The 26361-nt window shown below is 36.0% G+C and overlaps 2 protein-coding genes across 2 annotated transcripts; both read right to left on the bottom strand.

Annotated features, from left to right (window-relative positions):
* Positions 1–1645: 1645 nt before the first annotated feature.
* LOC106663460 (fatty acid synthase-like) lies at positions 1646–24272 on the bottom strand. Its single transcript, XM_014388311.2, has 30 exons — positions 24187–24272; positions 20144–20325; positions 19935–20087; positions 19506–19880; positions 19211–19449; positions 18699–19118; positions 18518–18640; positions 18136–18363; positions 17878–18079; positions 17290–17821; positions 16978–17236; positions 14863–14971; positions 14561–14797; positions 14324–14491; positions 14076–14230; positions 12529–12684; positions 12188–12466; positions 7769–7965; positions 7352–7706; positions 7101–7277; positions 6642–7020; positions 6403–6586; positions 4710–4855; positions 4407–4654; positions 4099–4341; positions 3336–3782; positions 2511–2735; positions 2194–2448; positions 1914–2141; positions 1646–1854 (listed from the first exon to the last, which is right to left on the bottom strand). Exons 2-30 carry the CDS (start codon positions 20298–20300, stop codon positions 1735–1737), a joined length of 6996 nt encoding a protein of 2331 aa, XP_014243797.1. The 5' UTR covers positions 20301–20325; positions 24187–24272; the 3' UTR covers positions 1646–1734.
* On the bottom strand, positions 21410–23508 carry LOC106663461 (glucose dehydrogenase [FAD, quinone]-like). Its single transcript, XM_014388313.2, has one exon. The coding sequence runs from the start codon at positions 23408–23410 to the stop codon at positions 21515–21517; it is 1896 nt and encodes a 631-aa protein (XP_014243799.1). The 5' UTR covers positions 23411–23508; the 3' UTR covers positions 21410–21514.
* Positions 24273–26361: the final 2089 nt, after the last annotated feature.

The raw sequence follows: 26361 nt of genomic DNA, 5'->3' as shown, positions 1-26361 counted from the left end.
TACGTACATTCTGGATCAAGGAATGGTCTTGAAGAAGAAGAAAGCAAATTAGTTGCTAATACCAAGCTTTCAACCTATTTTAGGTAATTCATCAGGGCCTATATTAATTTCTTTAGGACCATACCTTGTTCTAGAGTGTTTGTCAATTAAAGATATCACAACTTTGTGCGGATCCTCTTCACATTGAACAACTCATGTCACTCACGAGTGTGAACAAATATTACTACCATAACTTTCACAATTTAATTAAAAAAATTACAATCGGGTCCCGACTACGAAGTTAAAACAGTAACCTTTTAATTAATAAGGGTATTAAAATTTAAAAAAAACTTATTTCAAAAAATTAACAGTGACGAACACGTATCTCCTTGCCAATAACAAATAAATTTAAAAAAATTTTGCCATTGATCGAGTTGAGCAAAAAGGTCCTTCCTCTACCTTACGGGTTGGGTCTCAACCAGCTCTGTCCTCGAAGCCTACCGTTGGGGGAATATATCCTAACCCAAAGGATAATCCTTGCTGAAACATATTGTTACAAAGATTAACTTATTGAGATGAAAGTCTTTTATATGCATGAGCTGTGCATGATACCAGTATTCTCTTTCTTTCTCTATTTTTTTTGCTTTCTCTTAACAGAAAAGACTCTGGGTTTTACTATCCCCATCTTTGCTAGGTGATACTTAATATGTGTCCAGTTGCACATAAAATCCGTAAGTCCTGAAAGTCCTTTTTGTTAGTTTTTTCTTATAACATTCCTGGTTGTATCCATTTTTTGTGCTCTTTGTAAAGCCACTTTGTCATAAAAGGCAAGTTATTACCTCACTTCACCCATTACCGTCATGTCGAGACTCCCACATCAAAGTTTTATTGTTTCAACCCAGTACACAACACTGCCAGCCTTTCAAATATAATAACTATTTGGCACCTTTCATCTTCTTTCTGAGTATTTCATGAACACATAGTTCTATTGCAATTATGATAAAAAATAGTTGGAGTCTGTTCCAGCCTGATAGAGAGTTTATCGCCTGGCCTTTAATGCCTAGAGACAGTTTTAGTTTGTAAGCCATCGCCCCACCTAAAGCTACTCGGAAAGCAAAGAAGAAGGCTGGCTAGACTCAAAAGAACATTGAAGAGACTGACAAGAAGAAGAAAAGGAAGAGGAAGGAATCCCATGCTATATACTTCTTAAAAATGAAGAAGCAGGTCCGCATCGCTTCCAAAGCAATGAGCATCATGAACTCATTTGTCAACATCTTTGAAGAATGGTTGCTGAAGCTTCATGACTCTCACATCAAGATGTCGACCATCACCAATCGGAAAATCTAAATCACTGTGGATGCTCCTCCATGTATTGTGGAACAACTGATTAAGACCATCCTGTGGAATGTGTGCTTTTTCCTCAAAAATTAAACACATTCCTCATTGCAAAGATGTTGGTGTCTCTCGTTTCTTTTGACAGAGTCATCATGTTTCTGTCTCTACTTTGACCATCTTCTTTGGGCTGTAATTAAGAGGAAGTATCTGACATAAAGGCCTACAATTTTCCTTGCCTGCTAAGAGAGAAGATGTGTTGTATATACATTTTAGATCTGTTAAGGTTTTAGAAAAATTCTTTTAATGATATTGGGCTTATAATGAAACAAAATTTTTAAGTAAAATAATTTTTTTAATCATCACAAAGTAGTCTAAAATCTACAATATCACACGTATATATTCTATAATTAGTTACAATAATCACAACTTCAACTTTACATTGTTATTGATAACATTTGCAATAATTTGAGCTGAGTCTCCGCGTAATATTGACTGGTGTGAGCCTTTCACCTCTGTAACATTGACTTTGTTTTTACAATGCTGAAAAATAAATTAAAGTTTATTACTAGTTTCTCTTGCTGATAATTCAATTAATTTACTTCAGATAAATTGTAATCATCTCCTAGATTGACGAAGCTTTCCGAGGCTTTAAGCAATTCAATAGAGCCTGTGAATTTTATCTTTGGCTTATATTCAAAGCTAGCAGACAGCTTTTTGCTGAACGAGTCTGCAGCATCTGTAACTTCTGCTTTGGTAGAATGCATCATACTAGAGCAAAATTGAACACGTTCCTCCCAGTTAGGCATGTTGAATAATTCTTTCTGCACCTGTAAAAAAGTTATAGTTATATAGCTTAAATTTACAAATACATTAAATTACCTTGGTGAAATCTGTTCCAGCAAACAACATAGATATGTAGGCCAGTTTGAAAGCATCAAAGTCCTTATCAAGATCTTTTGTCTTTTTATATACATGGATATGATTTCTGGTGAAGTCAGGAGATCCATCGATTAATACTAAGTTAACAGTCTGATTCTCTTTTTCAAGCTGCAGAGCCATTTCAAAAGCAACACCGGCACCAAATGAGTACCCGACTAAGAGGTAAGGACCTTGTCGTTGGTACATTTGAATTTTCTAAGCAGAAAAGCAAAATTGTGAAAAATAGTGATTATGTGGTTGTTTAGAAATAAACATACTTGGAGATAAAAGGAAGCAAGTTGGCTTAGAGTATCAAGAGGTGTGTCTTTTGTGCATTGCAGGCCATAGATATTTGCATCTACATATTTTGCGATTTCCTCTAACATTGTGACATTTCCTTCGATTGGATGTATAAAAAATAATTTTTTTGTATTATTCTTAGAAGAGTTTTTCATTTGTATAATTGGTTCATTTGGCATCAATTGTAAAGTCTTCCCATTTACCTTGCAAATAAGAAAAAAATGAGTTTATTCAATACTGTGTGGTGTTTAGTGACTGTTAGTCGATGATTATTCGGAGATCGTGAGATGCAGTCTGGTGTGACGTAGGTTTTAGAAAAATATTTTCTTTATCGTGCCAACGTTTCAATCTTTATTAAGATCATCTTCCGAGCCTGGGATTTACAAACATTGTTTAAATTTTACAAATACAAGTAGGATGTGAAAAAAAAAGAATTTATACAAAATTCAATCAAAGTATTTGTACTCACTCAAAGTGTTTGTTTTCTGTGCAGATGTGTCATTCTTGTGTGTCGCGTTGAGAGTGCCTGTGAGATATTGATGTTTTATGTTTATATATGTTGGATTTTGAAGGGGTGGGGAAGGAAGTCGGGATAGAAAGACATTTTTATATAAGTAGTCAGCTTCTTTGAGGGGAAAGGAGCTGACAATGGGAAAAAATGGATAATGGTTTGGCTTTCAGGATTATATAGACAGCATGATAAAGAAAATGTTTTTCTAAAACCTACGTCACACCAGACTGCATCTCATGATCTCCAAATAATTATTCATTAATGTTTTATTAGTAAAACAATTAATCATTACTTCATTGGTGCTGTGATTGTTTTCAAGTACGTTTACATCATCTGACGACAGCTCATGCAGCCGGGGGAACGTCAAGGATCGTATTTCTTGGGCACTCATCATCAAATCAAAGTTCCTCTCAAGGGTCTGCTTTATCTCTGCGCCCATCAGGGAGTCCATCCCGAGATCAGCCAGAGTGGAAGTGCCTGCAGATTTGGTGTCTTTCATGCCTAGGATGTTGGCGATTACATCCACCAGGCTAGCCTGAGTGGCTGCAGACGTCTTGCCTTTTTCAGCAAGCACCATTGATGCTACGACTGGATGGGGTTGCCTTAGAAAATAATCTAGTGCATTGAAACAGGATGAAATCCTTTGGGGTAATGTGCCTCCGACCACTGTTTCATTGTTGCCTTTCAAGTTCTTCACTACAAGTCCCACGTCACCTACTGCTCCCCACTGAATAGCCAACTGCAAATAAAATTCAAATTTCTTAAACCCTTTGCCAATAACATGTATAGATTGATTGATTCTAAAATTTCTCTTTTATTTTTTAGGCCTTTTTGAAGGTAGAATTTAAATTAAAAATTTTTTTTGCTTAATGTTTTAGAAACTTGTGCCATTTTCAAGAAATTTATTTGTGGAAAAAATTTTATATATAATTTACATTATTGTTTCATTTGTACAAAGAAAAAGAATGACAACAACAATGAAGGAAGAAGAATAAAAAACCAAAACTAACAAATAAGAACATTTTTCTCTAATATTTTTTGATAATTATGCGTACCCCTGGCAAGCCTTTAGCTTTTCGGTTTTCGCAGATCCTTTCCATGGCTGAGTTAGCCATGCCGTAATTTGTTTGCCCTGCATTTCCCCTGCCGCAAGAAACCGAAGAAAATACTACAAAGTGATCCAGTTGAGTGCAATCCCTACTCGCAACATCGAGTGATTCCGTTGCATCTACTTTTGCTGCACAGACAGCTTTAAAATCATCTTCTGTTAAATTTGTCATATAGGCATCTTTTAACACCTTCAATAAAAACAATATATATAATAACGATATGTAATTTTATTTTATTTATGTGATTAACGTACAGCAGCTAGATTGAAAATTCCTCCAATGGGGCCGAGTTTATTTGCTTCGGCTAATAACAATTTTGCTCCTGGAAGGGTTGTGCAATCTAGTGTAAGAACAACTACACAGATGCCATTTTCCTTCCATCTTCTGATACAGAGCCACTGGTAGCCATTGATGACACCAGATCTTGAAACGAGCACGAGCTTCTTAGCTCCTTTTTCGATGAACCAATTGGCCAATTCCAGTCCAAGACCCCCCAATCCACCTTAACACTTGTCATAAGCAAGAAATTCTTTAGGGGAGAAAACTCTTATACTTACCAACAAGGATGTATGATTTTCTTGGATGCATATACGTTTTACCCATTGCATTAATCAGCATTAATTTGGGTAATGTTAATTTGTTTGACTCTTCTTCTCTGATTTTTATAACCACCTTTCCTATGTGTTTGCCAGTCGCCATGTACCTGAAAATTTTTGATCATATAAAGACTCAAGTGATTATGTTTTAAATAAGCTGAATTATACCATCAACTACTTATAAAGATTTTATTCTGAAGTTAAACATGCGTTGGTGACGTAAATGTTTTTGTTACCTTCTGGACAGAACACTCACGTAAAATTTCAACATGGATATGCTTTTGGGCTGTGTTGAGGATTAGAGATTTGTTAGGTAGGGTTAGGATTTGGTTAGGGACTTATTAGGTTAGGGTTAAGTTCAATTTTTTCTTTTGGCCCCAGTTTGTTAAGGAAATTCATTTTTAGTTTGAAAAATCTAGTAAGAACTACCTAGTTTTGAACTGTAGAACAAACTTTTAGGCTAAATTTTTTTATTAATCCAACTTTTTAACGTGAATCTGTTAATTCGTTATGTAAAATGCATTAACCCCCATGTAGAAACTTAGGTTTTGAACTAAAACAGATGTAAAACCTAATGTTGGGCTTCTCTTCTAAATCCTTTTATTAAATATTAAAATAAAAAGAAATAAGTATCCTTGTTTTTACGGAGTACAAGCACACGAATTCATGGCAAAATTAACAACTAGAATAGACCTTAAGTAACAATCACGTTTTAGCAACTGCATTTTAACCTGAAATTTCGTATATAACCTTATTTTTAACATGAAACTCATGCACAGAATTTTTTTTTAAACTCAACATTTAAGTTTACAATATATTTTGAGAACCCCAAGTTTAACCAAATTTATAGCATGTCAACTCATATAAATTTCACTTTTTAAACTGAAGATGCATGTTACACTACATTTTAGACTAAAACCCCATTTATGATCTAATTTGTAGCATCACAATTCAAGTGAATTGCATTTTTTAAACTGAAGATTCATGTTAGGTTACAGTTTAGATTCCATAATGTTTAACCTAATATTTAACGTTAAACCTCACAAGTCAATTTTTACATTACATTTTAGACTACAACCTATGTTTTAGCATAACAATTCACTTAAAATGCTGTTTTTAAACTGAAGATTCATGTTTCTCTACGTTTTAACCTAAATCTCCATTTATAACCTAATTTAACATTAACGTAACACGTTAAATGCACGTTTTAAAGTGAAGATTCATGTTAGGTTACAGTTTAGATTCCATAATGTTTAACCTAATATTTAACGTTAAACCTCACATAAGTCAATTTTTACATTACATTTTAGACTACAACCTATGTCTTAGCATAACAATTCACTTAAAATGCTGTTTTTAAACTGAACATTCATGTTCCATTACATTTTAGACTAAAACCCCATTTATAACCTAATTTTTAGCATCACAATTGAAGTGAATTGCATTTTCTAAACTGAAGATTCATGTTACTCTACGTTTTAGACTAAACCCCCATTTATAACCTAATTAAAATATATTTGAGAACCACATGTTTAACCTGTTTTAAAAAAGCTAAATGGAAGCTTATTGCACAACTTTTTTGGTAAAACCAGTGAGAACTGAATAAATTAGGAGGAATTACATACATTATATACTTATACATATTAATACTTGCCTAAAAGATTGTTCTAGTTGATCATGATTAAAAGTTGTGCAGGGTAGGGGTTTGACAACTCCAACTGCGATGCCTTCCTTCATCAACCGCATAACTTCTTCCTTCTCCCAATTACCCGTTGCAGTGAACAATGAATCAAGAAGAATTCCATGGACGGTCGTGTTTTTCAAAAATACCGCCATACCTGAATTAAAAATATGTGTCAGCTTGAATCAACATGTTTTAAGACAATTATTTACCTAGAGGTGTGTTTTCTGATAAATCGAATTTTCCAATTTCTAAAAATCGCCCATGCTTTGAAAGACATCTGATTGAAGCTTGCAGTTGTTCTCCAGCTAATGAATTCAACACTAGGTTAACACCTGAGCCCTTTGTCCCTTCAAGGACTAACTTCTCGAAACTGGTGTCTCTCGAGTTGCCAATATTTTTACTCTTCAACTTTGGAAATCTATCGAGGAGGAACTGCTTTTTTTGGGCTGTCCCGACTGTTACGAAGATATCACAGTTCATGTGCAAAGCTATCGAAATGGCGGCTTGACCGACTCCACCAGAGCCAGCATGGATCAGGAGGCTCTCTCCTTGTCTTAAGCCCCCTCGGACCACAAGAGCATAATATGCCTGCAAAAAAATTAATTAATTAATAAAATAAATAAACATGAAGAAATATATCACTGCATTATTTCTGTATATCTGCTCACAGTGGCATAGACAATCGGTACTGTTGATGCCTCTTCCAAAGTCCAAGAATCTGGTACATCCCAGAGGAAACCTTTGTCAGCAATTAAACTTGTTGCAAGTCCACAAGCCTCAACTATTCCCATCACCCTTTTTCCAGTGCCGTCCCGTCCTGAGAACTCCATTCCCAGAATACATTCCTGAAAAAATAAAATTGTTATATTTTCATACATTTAAGACATTGATAATATTTAAAAAATAAGTTCAAAATTACTTGACTAGCCAACTCTCCTGGGAGAGCATCTGGAGGTAGTTTGCCTGTGGCCAGCATAATGTCTCGGAAATTCAGAGGAGCATAGTATACCGTGCAAAGTTCTTTTGGCGTCTCCTGGTATGTCAGAGGTCCCTGGATCCAACTCAGACTTGACAGGTCACCTCTAACTATCGTATTGACATACGCGTGTTCGACTCTGACTTCATCCTTGTTCCGGTTGAATTTTAAATGCCTCATGCTTCCCCAAATTCCTCCTTTTAACACATTGACAAAAAGGTCCTTTCCGAGTTGGTTCAGGTAATCTTGATTTTTCAAAGAAAACTCTTGAGATTCAGAGTCAGGTATGAAGAGCGATCTTGAAAAACGTATTAATTTAAATAAATGATTATGGATTTGGAAATTTTTAAAGATAGGTACCGGATATTTGCACCACCTGGCTCCTGCCTTAGACAGTTGACCATACCAATGATACCGCAGTGCGGTTCCCTCTGGCTGACCAAAAGCACTTTCCTTCCGGACATTTCGCTGTCTTTCAAAGCCATTTTGACACTTTCAACCCAATTGAAGTTTTTTTGAGTCACATGGACTACCCTGGGGTCACTCCAAACAGGAACCTTAAAAGAAATTGAATCACTACCTTGAACTGTTAAATTAGGTTAAATAAATAATAGTCTGATTGCATAGTCTTTTACAAGAATTTATAGACTAAAACAAACTTTTAACATTTAGTTTGAAATATACATCTTGCAAACGTTATGAGACCAAGAGAGAAATTTTAAAAACACTTCAGTGGAATTTGACAACAAAAGTTAGGTTCTACACGTGTTTTTCTAAAATGAAGGTTTGGATGACTTAAGCTAAAAAGTAGATTTGTGATTAGTTTTTACTCTAAAAATTAGGCTGATCAGCCAAAATCTAAGGGCTTTCTTGTTTTTTGTTTTATATAATAAAAAAAAAAAGTATACTTTTTCAATAATGCAATGTAACATGCAATATCAGTTTAGTGACTGGGAGTTTTTGTGGCCCTAACAAGGGTGTGTTGTTTTGAATTGAAGAGAGCATGGGACCGTGTATGCCGTTGGTAGTGGTCCAGGACTTTGAGATTGTTGAGATATCGTTGGTGAGATGAGTCTGAAGTCAGTGGGGTAGTGCCCTTGCTTATATACGAAATGGCTCTACTCTGATTGGCTGCAGAACCAGATGACCATTCCAGAACTGATGGTAACACCTAGCGGGTGTGGTTACTGCAGGTGGCCACCTCAATCAGTAAACAAACTAACTATATGAGCTTTACATGAGGTTGTTGTAGTAACATGAATCTTCAGTTTAAAAAGTGTTTTTACTGAAGTTTTCATGCTAAAAATCACATAAGTCAGTTAGATAATAAAGACAATTATTGGTGACCTCATCACAGATACCACCTAAAAATTAACAATACGTGAATCTCCATTTTAAAAATGTTAAAAGTATGTTTTAAAAGTTAAAAATTAGGTTATATGTTATGGGGTTGTAGTGTAAAGTGGAGTGTAACACGAGTCTTCATTAAAAAAAATTCTACAAGCTAAATATTAAGTTATCTAGTAAAAATGTAATCTAACAAATCTTCAGTTTAAAAAAGGTCTTTTTAAAGCTAAACGTTAAAGTACATTACTAAAAAAATACATAAGCTTCATTTAAAATTACTGTAACATGAATCTTCAGTTTAAAAACAGCATTTTAAGTGATTTGTTATGCTAAACTTAGGTTGTAGATGGGGTTGTAGTCTAAAATGTAATGTAAAAATTGACTTATGTGAGGTTTAACGTTACATATTAGGTTAAACATTATGGAAGAACCTAACATGAATCTTCATTTTAAAACGTGCATTTAACGTGTTACATTAATCTGCAGTTTGAAAAGTTTTGTATTACATGAGTTTTCCTGCCGAAAATTATACATGAAATTCTAGTCTAAAATGTGCGACATCAAGTTTCAGTTTAAAAAGTGCAATTTACGTAAATTAGGTTATAAATGGGGATTTAGTCTAAAACGTAGAGTAACATGAATCTTCAGTTTAAAAAATGCAATTCACTTTAATTGAGATGTTAATAATTAGGTTATAAATGGGGTTTTAGTCTAAAATGTAGTGTAACAAGAAGGTTCAGTTTAAAAACAGCATTTTAAGTGAATTGTTATGCTAAAACATAGGTTGTAGTCTAAAATGTAATGTAAAAATTGACTTATGTGAGGTTTAACGTTACATATTAGATTAAACATTATGTAATCTAAACTGTAACCTAACATGAATCTTCATTTTAAAACGTGCATTTAACGTGTTACATTAATCTGCACTTTGAAAAGTTTTGTATTACATGAGTTTTCCTGCCAAAAATTATACATGAAATTCTAGTCTAAAATGTGCGACATTAAGTTTCAGTTTAAAAAGTGCAATTTACGTCAATTATGTTAAAAAATTAGGTTATAAATGGGGGTTTAGTCTAAAACGTAGAGTAACATGAATCTTCAGTTTAAAAAATGCAATTCACTTTAATTGAGATACTAATAATTAGGTTATAAATGGGGTTTTAGTCTAAAATGTAGTATAACATGAAGGTTCAGGTTGAAAACAGCATTTTAAGTGAATTGTTATGCTAAGACTTAGGTTGTAGATTAGGTTGTAGTCTAAAATGTAATGTAAAAATTGACTTATGTGAGGTTTAACGTTACATATTAGGTTAAACATTATGGAATCTAAACTGTAACCTAACATGAATCTTCATTTTAAAACGTGCATTTAACGTGTTACGTTAATCTGCAGTTTGAAAAGTTTTGTATTACGTGAGTTTTCGTGCCAAAAATTATACATGGAATTCTAGTCTAAAATGTGCGACATTAAGTTTCAGTTTAAAAAGTGAAGTTTACGTCAATTATGTTAAAAAATTAGGTTATACAATACATGGGGATTTAATCTAAAACGTAGAGTAACATGAATCTTCAGTTTAAAAAATGCAATTCACTTTAATTGAGATACTAATAATTAGGTTATAAATGGGGATTTAGTCTAAAACGTAGAGTAACATGAATCTTCAGTTTAGAAAATGCAATTCACTTTAATTGTGATGCTAAAAATTAGGTTATAAATGGGGTTTTAGTCTAAAATGTAGTGTAACATGAAGGTTCAGTTTAAAAACAGCATTTTAACTGAATTGTTATGCTAAAACTTAGGTTGTAGTATAAAATGTAATGTAAAAATTGACTTATGTGAGGTTTAACGTTAAATATTAGGTTAAACATTATGGAATCTAAACTGTAACCTAACATGAATCTTCATTTTAAAACGTGCGTTTAGCGTGTTACGTTAATGTTAAATTAGGTTATAAATGGAGTTTTAGTTTAAAACGTAGAGAAACATGAATCTTCAGTTTAAAAACAGCATTTTAAGTGAATTGTTATGCTAAAACATAGGTTGTAGTCTAAAATGTAATGTAAAAATTGACTTGTGAGGTTTAACGTTAAATATTAGGTTAAACATTATGGAATCTAAACTGTAACCTAACATGAATCTTCAGTTTAAAACGTGCGTTTAACGTGTTACATTAATCTGCATTTTAAAAGTTTTGTATTACATGAGTAGTTTCCTGCCAAAAATTAAAATGTACATGGGATTCTAGTCTAAAATGTTGTGCGACATTAATTTTCAGTTTATAAAGTGCAATTTACTTAAGTTATGTTAAAAAATTAGGTTATAAATGCGGTTTTAGTCTAAAATGTAGTGAAACATGAATCTTCAGTTTAAAAAGTGAAATTTATAAGAGTTGACATGCTATAAATTTGGTTAAACTTTGGGTTCTGATAACATATTGTAACCTTAAATCTTGAGATTAAAAAAAAATCTTTGCATGAGTTTCATGTTAAAAATAAGGTTATACACGAAATTTCAGGTTAAAATGCAGTTCCTAAAATGTGATTGTTACTTAAGGTCTATTCTAGTGTTAATTTTGCCATGAATTTGTGCACTTGTACTCCGTAAAAACAAGAATATTTATTTATTTTTATTTTAATGTTTAAAAAAAGGATTTAAAAGAGAAGCCCGACATTAAGATTGACATGTGTTTTAGTTCAAAACCCAAGTTTCTACCTAGGGGGTTAATGCATTTTACATAACGGATTAACAGATTCCAGTTAAAAATAATTAAAAGGATTAATTAAAAAATTTAGCTTAAAAGTTTGTTTTTCAAAACTAGGTAGTTCTTACTAGATTTTTCAAACTAAATATGTGTTTCGTTAACAAACTGGGGCCAAAAGAAAAAATTGAACTTAACCCTAACCTAATAAGTCCCTAACCAAATCCTAACCCTACCTAACAAATCTCTAATCCTCAACACAACCCAAAAGCATATCCATGTTTAAATTTTACATGAGTGTTTTGTCCGAAAGGTAACAAAAACATTTACGTCATCAACGCATGTTTAACTTCGGAGTAAAATCTTTATATGCATATTTGTACTGAAAAAATTTTTTTTTAAATAAATACACAGTCAATAAAGTATGTTTTATGTAAGGCTTTAGTATTTGATAATACTTCAACCTACAGTCATTTTTATAACTTGTTGCCGCATTTATTAGCGGAATTGGTAAATTTGTCAGTTTTAAATGAATGATCGGCGTAAATTTTTGTATTTACGAATTAATATTGTAGAATAAAAATATGATTTTAGTTCAAAATGTAGATTTTATAGAGTTATTAAATGTAAAAATTACATGTAGCTGGTTGTGGGTTGTTAATGTAATATATCTATTGTATGATATTTTCCAAAAAAGCTATTGAAAAATTATATATAAAATATTTTCAATTACCTTTCTCAACAAGAGAATAAATCTGCCATCGCAATCGAATTTCGCTATCGTCTCCAAGGTACATTTTATTAGTGAAGAAGAGTTTCCTTCCACCAAAAGAAATCCTCCAGTTTTAAGGTTTTTTTCGACTGATGACAAAAGCACGGAATCAACGCTAGAGGCGATGACAAGATGGAGGTTTTCGTCTACAGCTGCAGCTGGATCTTTTTTAACTACCTTTATACCGTTGGGTTTAAGACCCAGAATTTCAGGGTTTAACGATGCGACTGTGACTTCGCACTTAAATCAATTGACCGTTAAAACAACAAATTAAAAAAAAAGAAGTTTTTATACAAACTTACACTGAGTTGTGGCTCTGATGACACAATTTCGACGATTTCAGGACTTAAAAGTTCCGGCGATGTCGCAAGCTCTAGAATCTTGAGCTTTAGAGCGCCTGCAGAGTTCTCGCCGACAATTTGAAGTGCGGAAGATAAAGCGTTTTCCTTCGTCATCGCCTTAAATTCAAATAATTTTAAACACAACACAGAAACTATTGATTATATAAAAATACAAGTAGACTCCATTCTCCTTGCAACCTTTTGTTAAAATCAGTTATTGTAAAATAAGTTTGTATGTTTTTGCAATAATTCAATGTTATCCCTTTTACGTTTTAAAGGAAAAATGGCCGGTCAGAATGCTACGAAAATTTGTGATGTGCATGGTGATGACCCTTTAGGAGAAAGAACCTTTTGTAAGTGGTTCACTAGGTTCAAAAGAGGAACTTTTTCGGAAAATGACCGAATTCAAGCTCACATAATTCAACATCACGAGACATTTGATATTATCTCATACACGCGTTTAAACACATCTGAGAGCAGCTGGAAATATTTGGAGTATATGAGTTCTTCGTGTGTTGAGTGACAATTTATTTGAACGCATTTCCATTTACGATTTCCTGCGAATGGAAACGATCCATTTTTAGAAAGATTGATAACTGAGAATGAAAAGTGGGTCACAACAACCAGAGTGAAAATCCAAGGAAACGCAGCGACTCACCGTTATAGATTGGCTAGGATGTGCTAACTTACCTACCATAACACTGCCATTTTGATTATCACTTTTTCTAGGCAATATAAACTCTCTTAATGGGAAAACTTTGCTTCATTGTTTTCACTCAAAAATAATTTTTTTTTTCTATTGACGCTAAAAGCCTGGACTAAACACTCAAGGCAATGAAAATGAGGAAAATCTTGGGGAAAACGGAGGGGCCACCGTTAAAAACTTAAAAACAGGATTACATACGAAGAAAGTGCGTTTGGTATTTGAAGAAAGTGCTTGATTTAAGTTTCTGTTGCACACAATTTTTTTTTTTTTTTTTTTGCGTTATGAACTATGCATATTAGCCATGTGACAATTCATATATGTGTGTTCAAATTTGGGGGGCTTATTGTGAAAAAAGGGCCAGAGGCGACTTCGGGAATCGAACCCACGACCGCGGCGTGAGAGTCTCTCATGCTAACCACTCGGCTACACAATTGGAAGATTCATAATCGGCCAAAAACTACCGGCTTGAATAATCGCAAGGGGATTCACAAAATAACATTTGTTCAGACGCGCCAGCAATTGCTACAGGTTGGCTTTTGGCTACCCCCAGCATATTCGCCTGATACTAACCATTAAGACTTTCAGATATTCTTCTGCAAAGCCACATTAATAGGAAAAACTTTACTTGAGGATTGTAGAAAATTTATCAAAAACCTGAGAATTTCCAATAGGTCAAAATTACAAAATAACATGGACGATGGCGAGAAATAATGGAAGAGAATGGTCATCCATTGTTGATTAAATTTGTTCACAAGTGCTTCAAATTTTCATTGAATTTACCGTTAAAAAACTTAAACATTACCACGTTCTTGAGGTACGGGACAAAAGAATATTTTTCAAGTTTGGGCTGTGCCTGTTGAAGAGGCTTCTTCCTGGCGATACTCGTCGTTAAATTTTTGATTTCAATACCTCCACTTTTGATCAATGATAAATCTTTGTTGAAATATACTTCAAAGTCTAAAAATAGAAAAAAAATGTTATTATAAAACTTCTTATAATTATTTACTATAATTCTTATTATTTATAGGAAAATTTTATTTTTTGCTGTACCTTTTGTCAATTTAGCCGCTTCGATGTGCTTTTTTGGATCGATCGTTACTCTTTGGAATCTAGTTGGCAGGTAAAGTTCTCTAGTGTTTCTATGAGATATTGAAAATTGTAACATAGCATCCATAAAGGTGATCCAATTCTCTCTCCATTCCAAAATACCACTGATGCCTAAAAGGAAAAGACAACAAATTAACATTTCTTTATCTAATTTTTATTTTTTCAAAGTGATATTCTAACCGTAACCGTCGGTGCTTTTGACAATTCGAAATTCATCCTGGTAGTCATAACCTCTCAGGTAGAGGTCTTTATAGAATTCTTCGCTCGACAGTTTCTGTTTTCCCATCGGGAGATTTTCATGGTTTTCATCCGAATCTGTCCAGCTGGAAATCCGTCCGGTCATCACGACGGATTCGCTCTCCGTTATTTGAAAATCGCCGGATCCGTTCAATATGCTCACAGATAATTTAACAGACCCTGTAAAAAGAAAGGTTGGTTATTTGTTATCAGAATTAGCTTGTTCCCACTTGATTCATTTTTACCTTCTTTGGGCATAATCGTCGCCCTTTTTATAGATACGTTTTCAAAAGCAACTGCAGTTTCTTCTAGTTTTTTCCCTTGCAGTTTAGCAAACGTTTTCCATACAATTGACTTAAAAAAAGGAAAAATTCTGTATGAATAATGACACAATCTGACATTACTGTTTTATGCTCAACGGTGGTTCTTCACCATTAACCTCTTTGGATTTTAGGTTAAAAATCAATTAAACAAATGCTCGTCATATAATTTATTATCCAAACAAGAAACACCAAAGAAACAATCGAAAAACAATCGCTCATCAATCACAAAGACCAGAATTTCATGTGGAAGTCCACATTAAAATCAGTGATTAGTAGGTTTCAGAAAAACATTTTCTTTATCGTGCCAACGTTTCGATCTTTATCGAGATCATCTTCTGGGCCTGGGATTTACAAACATTGTTTACATTTAACAAATACATGTAGGATGTGGAAAAAAGTGAATTTATACAATGCAAAAACATATTTTTTATATATTCAATCAAAGTATTTCTACTCATCCAGTGTTTGTTTTCTGCGTAATTGTGCCATTCTTGCGTGCCGTGTTGAGAATGCCACTTTTTTCCACATCCTACATGTATTTGTTAAATTTAAAAAATGCCTGTAAATCCCAGGCCCTGAAGATGATCTGAATAAAGATCGAAACGTTGGCACGATAAATAAAATGTTTTTCTGAAACCTACATCACAGCAGACAGCATCTCACGATTTCTGAATAATTATCGACAAACGATCACTAATCATCACACATTCAAATCATTCGAAATTCAGCTTCAAAACATCATCCAATAATTGAAAAGTGTAAACAAATTAAAGAGTGTGTGGTGATTAGTGACCGTTAATCGATAATTATTCAGAAATCATGAGATGCGGTCTGGTGTGATGTAGGTTAATTAAGAGATGCCCAAATATCACTAGAAAAATATAATTTTATATTTAAAAAATCAAGAAGGGGCACATGCGCACGCCACATACAAAAAAAACATCGCACACAAAACAGAAAAATAACGTACAAGACAGTTTTGCAATGGAAGAGAGTGTTGCGGAACTGTATTTCAAAGAGCTGTGCACCACCCTTAGTTCATCAAGAAATGTGCGCCCACTAATATTTTAAGATTAAGAAATTAGTGGTGATTACTGACCGTTAGTCGATGATTATTCGAAAATCATGAGATGCGGTCTGGTGTGATGTAGGTTTCAGAAAAAAAAACATTTTCTTTATCGTGCCAACGTTTCGATCTTTATTGAGATCATCTTCAGGGTCTGGGATTTACAACCATTGTTTAAATTTTACATATACATGTAGGATGTGGAAAAACTGAATTTATAATTGCAAAAAGCAAATATATTTTTTTATACATTCAATCAAAGAAGAGTAAAACTACTTTGATTGAATATATTAAAAAAATTTTTTGCATTGTATAAATTCACTATTTCCACATCCTGCGTGTATTTGTTAAATTTAAACAATGTTTGTAAATTCCACGCCCTGAAGATGATCTCAATAAAGATCGAAACGTTGGCACGATAAAGAAAATGTTTTTCTGAAACCTACATCACACCAGACCGCATCTCACGATTCTGAATAATTATCGACAAAGGATCACTAATCACCACACATTCAAATCATTCGAAATTCAGCTTCAAAACATCATCCAATAATTGAAAAGTGTAAACAAATTAAAGAGTGTATGGTGATTAGTGACCGTTAATCGATAATTATTCAGAAATCGTGAGATGCGGTCTGGTGTGATGTTGGTTTCAGAAAAAATGTTTTTCTGAAACCTACATCACACCAGACCGCATCTCACGATTTCTGAAAAATTAAAGAGTGCTATATATCTCAGTGAAACAGAATTATTTTGAAACTTTTAGACAAATAGATGTATCAACTAGAACAGAAATCTTTTTAGTGTACAATGCTTAGGTCAGAAAAATCCTGAAGCTTTCTAGAAATCTTTAAAAGAATGGTCTAAGGAACTGAAAGTATGGGTCAATGTCGGTAAAAGGAAAAATGTAGGTTAAAACTGTAGTGGTTGACCATATATCCGTATAATTGAATGTATATCTGGGTTCTCACCAGGTATCCCGTTCCAGGTAAAATTAATCTTCCATCGATAACATGCCCAGTCAAGAAGCCGTGTGCTTCCTTCGACAGATCTACCTCGACCACACTTTCCCCCGAGTTGGTCGTCATTTTTCCCGAAAGGAAGGAGTCCCATTCCACGGAGTGGTCCCACTTAACCATCGGAGAAATCATCGCGGTGCCTCTTCCAACAGGGAAGACGATTTTAGGATAGAGAGACGCAAAATTCAACGCGACTCCTGTATTGTAGAGCCTAAAAATTATGAAATTAGTCGGCAATTTAGGAAAATGATTACCTTGACGTACTTTCCGAGCTGATTCAATAAGTAATTGACATCATCGGGGCTGCCTCGTTTTGTCAATCCTAGCACTGTACACTTCGGCTTTGAACGTTTAAGCACTGCTTGCAACAAACTGTGCGGAGCCAGCTCGACGATAATCGAATCTTCCGGCACTTTCGATAGACCCTCGTGGAACAGAACCGGCGAGAGGAGATTGTTGACGTGATACGTGGCGGATGAATCATTTGCAAGTTCAGAGGACCATCTATCCTCAGGGATTGAAGTGCTTATCCAACGTTTCGACCTCGGCTTAGGTACGGGAACAATCTTTTCCAGGCTCTCTTGAAGTCTGGGCCCGGCGACGGCTATGTACTTTGAATGAAAAGCGAATCCAGAGCTGTTGACTTTTCTGGCAAAAACTCCTTCTTTAGTTAGCTCTGCTACAAAATCTTTAACGGAACACTCAGGGCCTGATATCGTAACGGAATCGTGTGAGTTGTGACATGCTGCGACTAGACCATCAGGCAGTCTCTTTTTTGTCTCTTCCCATGTCAACCCTAAAAACAACTCAATTTAATATTATAAAGTGAATTTTTGTTTGTTTTTAAAGTACCGATTGCAGCCATGGCTCCAGCTTCGAAATTGGGAGATTTTTGAGTTTCTAATATGCATTTTCCACGAGCATGGGCCGCAAGGACGGTCTGCTCAGCAGTGAAAGTCCCATCGGCGTAAGCGCAGCCAAGTTCACCAACGGAATGGCCCAAAATTCCATCAGGACGCACTCCCATAGAATCAAGCAGATCCACCAGAGCAACCTGGGAATATATTTTTTGGAGATTTATCATATAATTTGGACATACTCCAGGGTTACCTGTATTGCGGCAATGCAGACAAAAGAGTTGACGACATTTTCAAATGTTTTGTCATCACCACTGTTTATTAACGACAAAAGATCTAATCCTTCCTTGGACAGAACGTTCGCACATTCATGCATTGTTTTTGAAAACTGTTCCACTGCCATCAGTCTTTTTCCCATACCAGCCCATTGGCTCCCCATTCCGGAGAATACGTACCATACTTCTCGATCTTTCGTAGTTTCCTACGATAGGATCATGTGTTAGAACAAAACGGTTAATTATAGATCCGTATAATCTCGCCGATTTTTGGTCAGTGTATAATGTCCATCAAACATAGGCTGAACGATTTTGAAAGCGTTGTGTTAGACCAACATAATATGATGTGGTGTTTCCTACCTCAATTTCTTGAATATTAGTTCCTAATAGTTGAAACCCTCTATAATGATGTCCTGTGATGTTTGTTTTATGTATATCATGTAATAGTGCTAACAATTCATCATCATTTTTGTTCTTTTCGACCTAAAAAGAAAGAAATATTGTTTAGATAATTAGACGAAATGAAATTGAAGGTTTGTACCTTTGCAAGAAAATGTCGCACTGATTCTTCGGTTCTTCCTGAAACTGCTACAATTTTCTGCAGACCCTGCGTAACTTGCCGTTTCGGTTTTTTGTTGGATTTTAGAACGAGATGAGCATTGGCACCGCCGAATCCGAACGAGTTGAGGGCCACGTAGCCTCCCTCCCATGGCCAGTTGAGGTCGACGACTTGCATCCTACCGTCCAATAATCCCGGGATGTCGGGGTTGGGCTCTTTGTAGTGTAAGTTCTGCGGAATGACCCCTTCTTCCATGGCGATAACCACTTTGGCCAACGAACAGAGTGCTGCCGCTGCTTCCGAGTGACCCACGTTCGACTTAACGGAACCGATGAGCAATGCTCTTTCCCTATCCTCACAGAAGACATCTGCTATTGTGTTCATCTCCTGCGGATCTCCTGCCTAAATAAATATATTTATTATTAATATAGTGTAAAACATTTAATCTACTACTTTATGGCGATTTACAGACATATTTGGTGAAATATTAGTACCTTAGTCCCAGTGCCGTGTGCTTCTACATAAGATATTTCATTGGGAGAAACTGATGTTTCTCTGAAAACGTCTTTAATTAGAGCTTTTTGCATTTCTCCAGATGGGAATGTTATCCCTAGTTCTTTGTAGCCATCGGAGTTTGTCTTTATGTTAACAGTCGTTGCGTATACTCTTTTTGCAGTTGCCGCCCTTTGCAAGAACGCTACACAAATAGCTTCGCTCCTGACATATCCACTGCCTACACGAAAAATCAAAAAAATTTTGTTTCTTTTTCTTCATGCTTAATAAACTTACCCGAGGAGTCGAACGACCGGCATGTACCGGTAGCGCTGAGCATGCTGAGTCTGTGAAACTGAAGAGAGGTTTCAGGCTTGAGCAGGAGATTAACCCCTGCCACAACGGCATAGTCGATGTCGCCCTTTTTTATGGCCTCGACCGCATGATGGTAGGCAAAAAGAGCACTGGAACATGCAGTGTCCATACTGTAACTCGGACCTCTAAAGTCGAAAGCGAAAGATATCCGATTCGCGACCTGTGCCCTGGAGGTACCTAGCAAGCCGTATCCGGTCAAAGATTCCACGTCGGATGTAACATACCCCTGGGACTCGCTGAAAGCCTGTCCTACGTAGACACCCGTCCTAGAACCTCTCAAAGTTTGTGGGTTTATACCTAAAAAAATACCCTTAATAATAGTATATTACGTTTACCAAACGAAGAACGAACCTGCGTCCATCACGGCTTCGTGAGTGACCTCGAGGAGAATCCTTAAATTTGGGTCCATCGCGTCAGCCTGCTTAGCGTGGACGCCGAAAAAGGTTGCGTCGAACGCATTGATATTCTTCAGCTTCCCGTTTCTAGTCGGGATACCGTGGATTCCTAGGGTGAAATTTTCATTAAGGAAATGCGACCCCTATAAATTTTATTCTTCTCACCTAAAGGCCACCTTCGGTCATCTTCAGTTACAAGATCCACCCCGGCGAAAAGGCCCTCTTTGAATTCTTCCATATCAGAGCACTCCGGAAACCGTCCGGACATACCGGAGATGACCACATCTTCGGCCTGTGGGAGGCAGGACTGTTGGACAGGCATAGCTCACCTCTAAAGGAACTAAAACCTAACCAATACCAAAGAATGTAATTAGAATTAATAAACAAGTTAAAAACAATTTAATTGTTGTTTAATCTGTATCGAATAGCAAAAATTTACATCCTAAAAGTCTGCTCAGGTATCGCCTAAGTTGGCGTTTCGAAGATTGGTCATACGAAATGGTACGCCAGTATGTTTTCTCAACAAATCCTATATGACGTTCATCTCACATGTCAAAAAAGGCCTATAGGGAAAAACTGCAGGTTCATCACCTCGTATACCTTAATTAGAAATCTCACAGTATTCAGTTTTGGTAAGAACACAAGAGAAAGAAGTTAGTGAAAATATGTACTGAAAAGAAATCCAATTCATTTTGCAAAAACATAATTCCTTCTTTGACAATATATCAAATGCTTGCAATTTTGTAAACATTAACATCTCTTCCAATATCATCTCTAGGAATTCAACGAAGTCTCAATTCTGGCATCTATTAACGTATTCAAAACAGATCTGTTTTTGTGTTAATGTTAGCTATATGGCAGACAGACTCGAGACCCCCAAAGGACAGTGACTATTTTAGTCCGTTTGCTTTTTCACTGTACAGAGCGGCACTAAAAAAATGTAAACTCAGAGCAGGTGAAATTAACTCAGTTAAAAACTCCATCTTTTACCTTAACCACCCACAAGACCTCTTATGGAATGGACAACCCTGTGATTTCTTATTACAAGGAAATAACGCTTTCACTTTCCTTAATCGATTACTCAAGGAAACATCCCACATCTAGCTACAATTTTTGGTTCTAATTGTGGATAAAAACCGTTATGGAAATCACATATCACGCACAGTCGGATAATATAAAAAGCACTTAACGTTCTAAGGTGTATGGCTAAAGTTAAATATAGAGCCCATTCAAAATTTGTTTAACAGCATACAAAATATTTTTTCTATTCTATTCTATAATTTGAATTAGGGCAAAATTTGGAAGACCAACCCTACAATACAACAACAATACCCTACAACAACAACAAAATAGTTTGGACTCATGGTAGCTTCCCCGTGTTATTATAAAAAACATGTCATTATAAGTTTATTATAAAAATTATTCTTTTTTTATAGTTAGGTATATGAAGTTCATCCTCAGATGGAAAATCATATGTTTATTTAGTTTTTCAAAATTCAGACCAACATTCTTTGAAATTCCTACTTTTGAGTCCATTTAATTACTTGGAAAGCAGGCTTGTCGTACACCGGTTTTATTGCAGGCAAGATACTGCTGAGTCGAATTGGCTTTGATTACGATATAATCAGCCTTGATCATGTCTGAAGCTTTTTCAGCAATCATTACTGTCGTTGCAAGCAACGGGCTGCTTGTGAGGGAAGGGATTATCGACGCGTCGACCACCCTCAATCTCTTCACTCCGTGCACCTTCAAATCGTGCCCAACAACCGAATCAGCTTGACCTGACGGACCCATTTTCGCCGTGCCAGCGTAGTCGTTGAAAGACACGGTTAGCTGTGCCAGGAGACAGGCCCAGTAACCGTCGGTAAAGAAAAGCTCGTCGGAACATTCGTTTAATTTGAGACGCCTTATTTCCGCAAAGTATTTTCTGAACGCGAACGATTCCGTCATCAGTTTTACGAGACGAATCGCCCTTATCATCGTCTCCGTGTCGGCCGCTGCGCTGAAATAATTCGGATAAACTAATGGTGGGTCTTCTGGATTTTTACTCCTCAGTGTGATTCTACCTCTACTCTTCGGTGACAACAACACCGGCATTACTAAGATTACGTTGTTCGCTTGAACCAACTTCTCATAAGCGTGGAGAACCTCTGGTTTCAAGTTATAAAAACGGACAAAATCCAATAGCTGTTTAGTGTTGTTTCTGTTCAGCATGGAATGGTACAGCATGAAATCCGGAACGCCTTTTTCGGTGGAAGAGAGAAAGCCGATAACCTCAGATATACCTATGGTCGCGTACTTCCCCGACCTTCTCGTCAAGTAAGAATAAGCGGCGTCAAGCTCTTCCAACCCTTTCCCAGATTTCGTCGAGTTATATATCAAAGGCATTCCGATGAACGTCGGGTGGTCTTGCAGATTGTAACCGACTTTCAAATCAGCAATGACGGGAATGCCGAGTTTCATCAAATCTCGTTTCGGGCCGATTCCGGATAGCATGAGTATCTTTGGAGTGTTGATAGCACCTGCTGAAACAATTATTTCTTTGGAAGCTCTAAACACTTTGATTTTGCCTTTCACGTTCACCTCAACGCCTCGAGCGGTCTTGGTCTTAGGGTCTACCAAGATCTTCCTAACAAACGCGTCTTTTATTAAATAAACATTTTTTTTATTTCGAATCGGAAACAGGTACGCTTTTGACACGCTCACCCTTTCACCTTTGAGGATGTTACCGTGAGCTTTCAAATATCCGGGTTTTGCTACACCGGCGTGTTTTAATATGTCAAAACCGTTTAGCTTTGCTGCTTCAATCAAGCCGATAACTTCTGGAGAAGAGCTGTTGAATTTTTCTATCGGGAGGTATCCTCCGACGCCGTATAAGTTATTCATGGTGAGATTTTTATCCCTAAGTTTTTCAGCTCTTTTATAATACCTTAGTATCTCTTCGTAACTCCAGCCTTTATTGATAGACCATTTTTGAAAATCTTCCCCGGTGCCTCTTACGTACAACATCCTTCCTGTGACGGAAGAACCGCCGAGTACTTTTCCAGCTGGCCAGATCCAGCTGTTGGTACCCTTCTTAAAAGATGGCTCAGTTAAGAATCGCCAGTCGGATTCGGAGTGGTGCGTGTGGAAAAACGGAACGTTCGACGTTAACTTTGGGTCATCGCCTGCTTCGATCATCAGCACCTTCCAGCTGGATATCTCCACGAGTCTGTTGAGCACTACAGACCCTGCCGTGCCACCACCGATGATTATGAAATCGAACTCTTCACCGGTCTCGCATGAATAATTAGGCGGGTACTTGACAAAGGACAACGCGCACTGAGACACCATGAGGGTATTTAAGAGACTTCTGAAGAGAAAACCTGGTCTTCCCACCACCTGATCCGAACAGTCGTTCAAGAGCGAGGGACATGTTTGTTCTCGATACATTTACAACAATGTTAACAACGTTCTAACAAACTAAAACAAACAAAAAACTTATAACATATGATAAATATATTAATTTTCGCACTGATGTGGGGGCTACAAATTATTGGAAGAGGTTTAAAGCATAGGGCAATCTATCTTCTTAAATTCACTTCAATTTTATAATTATTCAGAAATCGTGAGATGCGGTCTGGTGTGATGTAGTTTTCAGCAAAACATTTTCTTTATCGTGCCAACGTTTCGATCTTTATTGAGATCATCTTCAGGGCTCAAAGTGTTTGTTTTCTGCCTAAGTGTGCCATTCTTGCGTGTCGTGTTGAGAGTGTACCAATCACCACACATTTAATTTTATATTTTATTACTCTGCAACTTTATTTTGAATCAGTTTGTAAAATATTACAACAAGCATCTCGAAAATGTTGGCAGAAATATTTTTAATGGAAATGAGTATTGGGTACAAGGATATGGTTGAAAAATTTAGTTACTAACAAATAAGAATTATTGTAACAAATTGATTTTATTTGCTAGCAATGTTATTTTTCCTTGTTATGACAAAAAAATAAACTTTTTATAAATTTGTTTTAAGTCTAACTTCCCGAAACTTGTAAAAATATGGTTTGAATAACTCCATGAAATTGTAAAACCTGATGTAATTGAAATGTATACTCCAGGAACAAAACGTAACCAATTAGATTTTTTTGAAATTCTATTTCAAAAACGTTCATACCTTTTTAAAAATTAAACAATTAACTGTATTATATTAAACAAAAGAAACTTACCAAAATTTAATGGATGTATGAAACTGACTACAACGACTTGTTCCACCGAGGACGGAAAAGAGACTAGACTCGGCGAGAGGTCACACGTCATGTTTTATGCACATTTTGAGGGCAAAAAAGAAAAACCGAGCTTAAAATTTATCGGGAGCCTCAGATAAAAAGTGCGATTGAGGTCCGTCGTTAGATAGACGGAGTCCAATGCCATGTCCGATAATTTATGAACTTTTTACCTTTTTTGAAACATTTTGTTTTTATCTATTTGCCTAGATGTCCTGATCAAAATTCAGACGTCCTTGAAGGAGAAAGAAATAATCTAGGTCAACTGACCTTTTTTCGACACAGTTAATAGTCACCTAGTGATGAACATATACACACGCACTTTATTTATGGTTTGCTCTTAATGCTGTTTTTAAAGCATTTACTTACACTATGGCCAGCAATGACCCGGAGGGCACCTGTTACAAGAAACCTGCCATCATTTTCATAGGCGACATGGCGGGTTCTCAGGATATGGAAGTGTAAATTGTGCTTGGAAAGTAGGATTAGGATGAAAACTTAGCGCGGAATCTTTAGAAGCGGATTCCTTCATTGACAAAAAGACTGTTGAGGGAAGGAGTTGGATGGAAAGATTGGATCCATAGGATTTTGAATGGCTCGGTGCCAAAACCACACGGTCGCTGCTCTAATATTAGGCCAGCGCTACACCCGGAAAAGACATGCCGGAAACTAGCCAATCCTGGCACTCAGTGACAGGGATTAAAAAGCAAGGAGGATCGTCGATAAAGGATTTAATAAAGGATCCATTTTTAGGATGTGAAGGTGTAGAGTGCGCTCGAGAAATTACGATGGATTTAGAGGTTGGTATGAAACTTTTGGAATCGGGAACGAAAGATGTTAGTGACGTATTAAGCAACTTTGGCAATTCGACTGAGAACTTTTGATTGTAAGGATTGGCTGCGCTGGATGGTATGGCTTGGCAGAACCCACAGTTCCACTTCGTATGTCCAAAATGTGTGTGTCAATAATATTTTGTATAGTACACTTCTCAGGTTTCGTGGTCCGCTTGACCAAATAGATGATGATAGATAGATAGATAAATAGATATACTTTATTTACAAAATGAAAAAATTTAAAGTTAAAAATAAATAACACAGTATTGTTATGGCATGGTATTAAAACCGTCAGCCAGAGTTCGGAGTGCATTACTATCCCAAGAATATGCATAATTATATAATTATGAGAAAAGGAGAATTTAAAATATCAACTTCAGAGGTTACAATTATTTACAGGATTTTCAAATTACAAGGTTGAATTGCGATAAACTTTTAAAATAATAAAAATAACACTTCAAAGAACAAAAGGATTCTAACTTACATAGGGTCCCCCACAGGCCAACAGAATTCGCATTTAGAAGCCCACAAACTAGAAACAGAACAAAATAAAAAAACAAAAGACAAACAAAAAAGAAACAAAATAAGACGAACAGAATATTAATTCCCTACATTCCAGTGTATTCATATCTGTAAAACCAGGCTTTCCGAGCAAAATCAACAAGAACCCGGCAATCGGAGCCGTTCAGAAGGGCTATGAGCTCTTCCCTCGTCAGAAAACCCTTACCCACATACATATACCTCAATTCGTTCAGGACCGAGCATCTAGCGAGAAAATGAAATGCATCCTCACGATCACCTGAGTTGCATAGAGAGCACACTGCAGTGGCAGGAGTACTCCCAACCCAAGGCCGGAAATTCAGGAACAACAACTCCCCTCGAATTTTAAACCACCAGCGGAAAAAAGAGAACGGAACATCATTTGCTGGAGCAGAAAAAACATTGCAAGGAGTTAGGGAATGATTCAACTCCTTGTAGAGTTGGAATCTATTTGAGTCCACGGCACGAGAAATACAAATCTCTCCATGACGAGCCCCCATAATATGAAGAAGATTGGAAAACATTTCAGACCACGCTGCAAAATTATCCAAAAAGAACCGAGCCACATTATACCTCTCCGCAAGAGAATTCCAGGATCTGAACCAGGATATGTTACCCTTAAGAACTTCAAGTGATGAAATTTTTGCCAGGCGAGAATCAGGAGCTTGAATGTACTTTTTTTAATGAACTTAAAATGTAACCTTAAAGAATAAACAAACAACAGTTCCATGCCAGTCTCAATATA

This window comes from Cimex lectularius, unplaced genomic scaffold (genome assembly GCF_000648675.2).
Source record: "Cimex lectularius strain Harlan isolate CLEC.00 unplaced genomic scaffold, Clec_2.1 scaffold457, whole genome shotgun sequence".
Lineage (NCBI taxonomy): Eukaryota > Metazoa > Arthropoda > Insecta > Hemiptera > Cimicidae > Cimex > Cimex lectularius.
This window is presented reverse-complemented; position numbering and strand designations above follow the sequence as displayed.

Coding starts and splice junctions, on each gene's coding strand:
- LOC106663461 (XM_014388313.2), bottom strand. CDS start 23,410: ATGTATCGAGAACAAACATGTCCCTCGCTCTTGAACGACTGTTCGGAT.
- LOC106663460 (XM_014388311.2), bottom strand. CDS start 20,300: ATGCCTGTCCAACAGTCCTGCCTCCCACAGGCCGAAGATGTGGTCATC. Junction 17,237..17,289: donor TTATTGAATCAGCTCGGAAA/GTACGTCAAGGT, acceptor CATAATTTTTAG/GCTCTACAATACAGGAGTCG. Junction 4,856..6,402: donor CAACTAGAACAATCTTTTAG/GCAAGTATTAAT, acceptor AAAAATTTTCAG/GTACATGGCGACTGGCAAAC.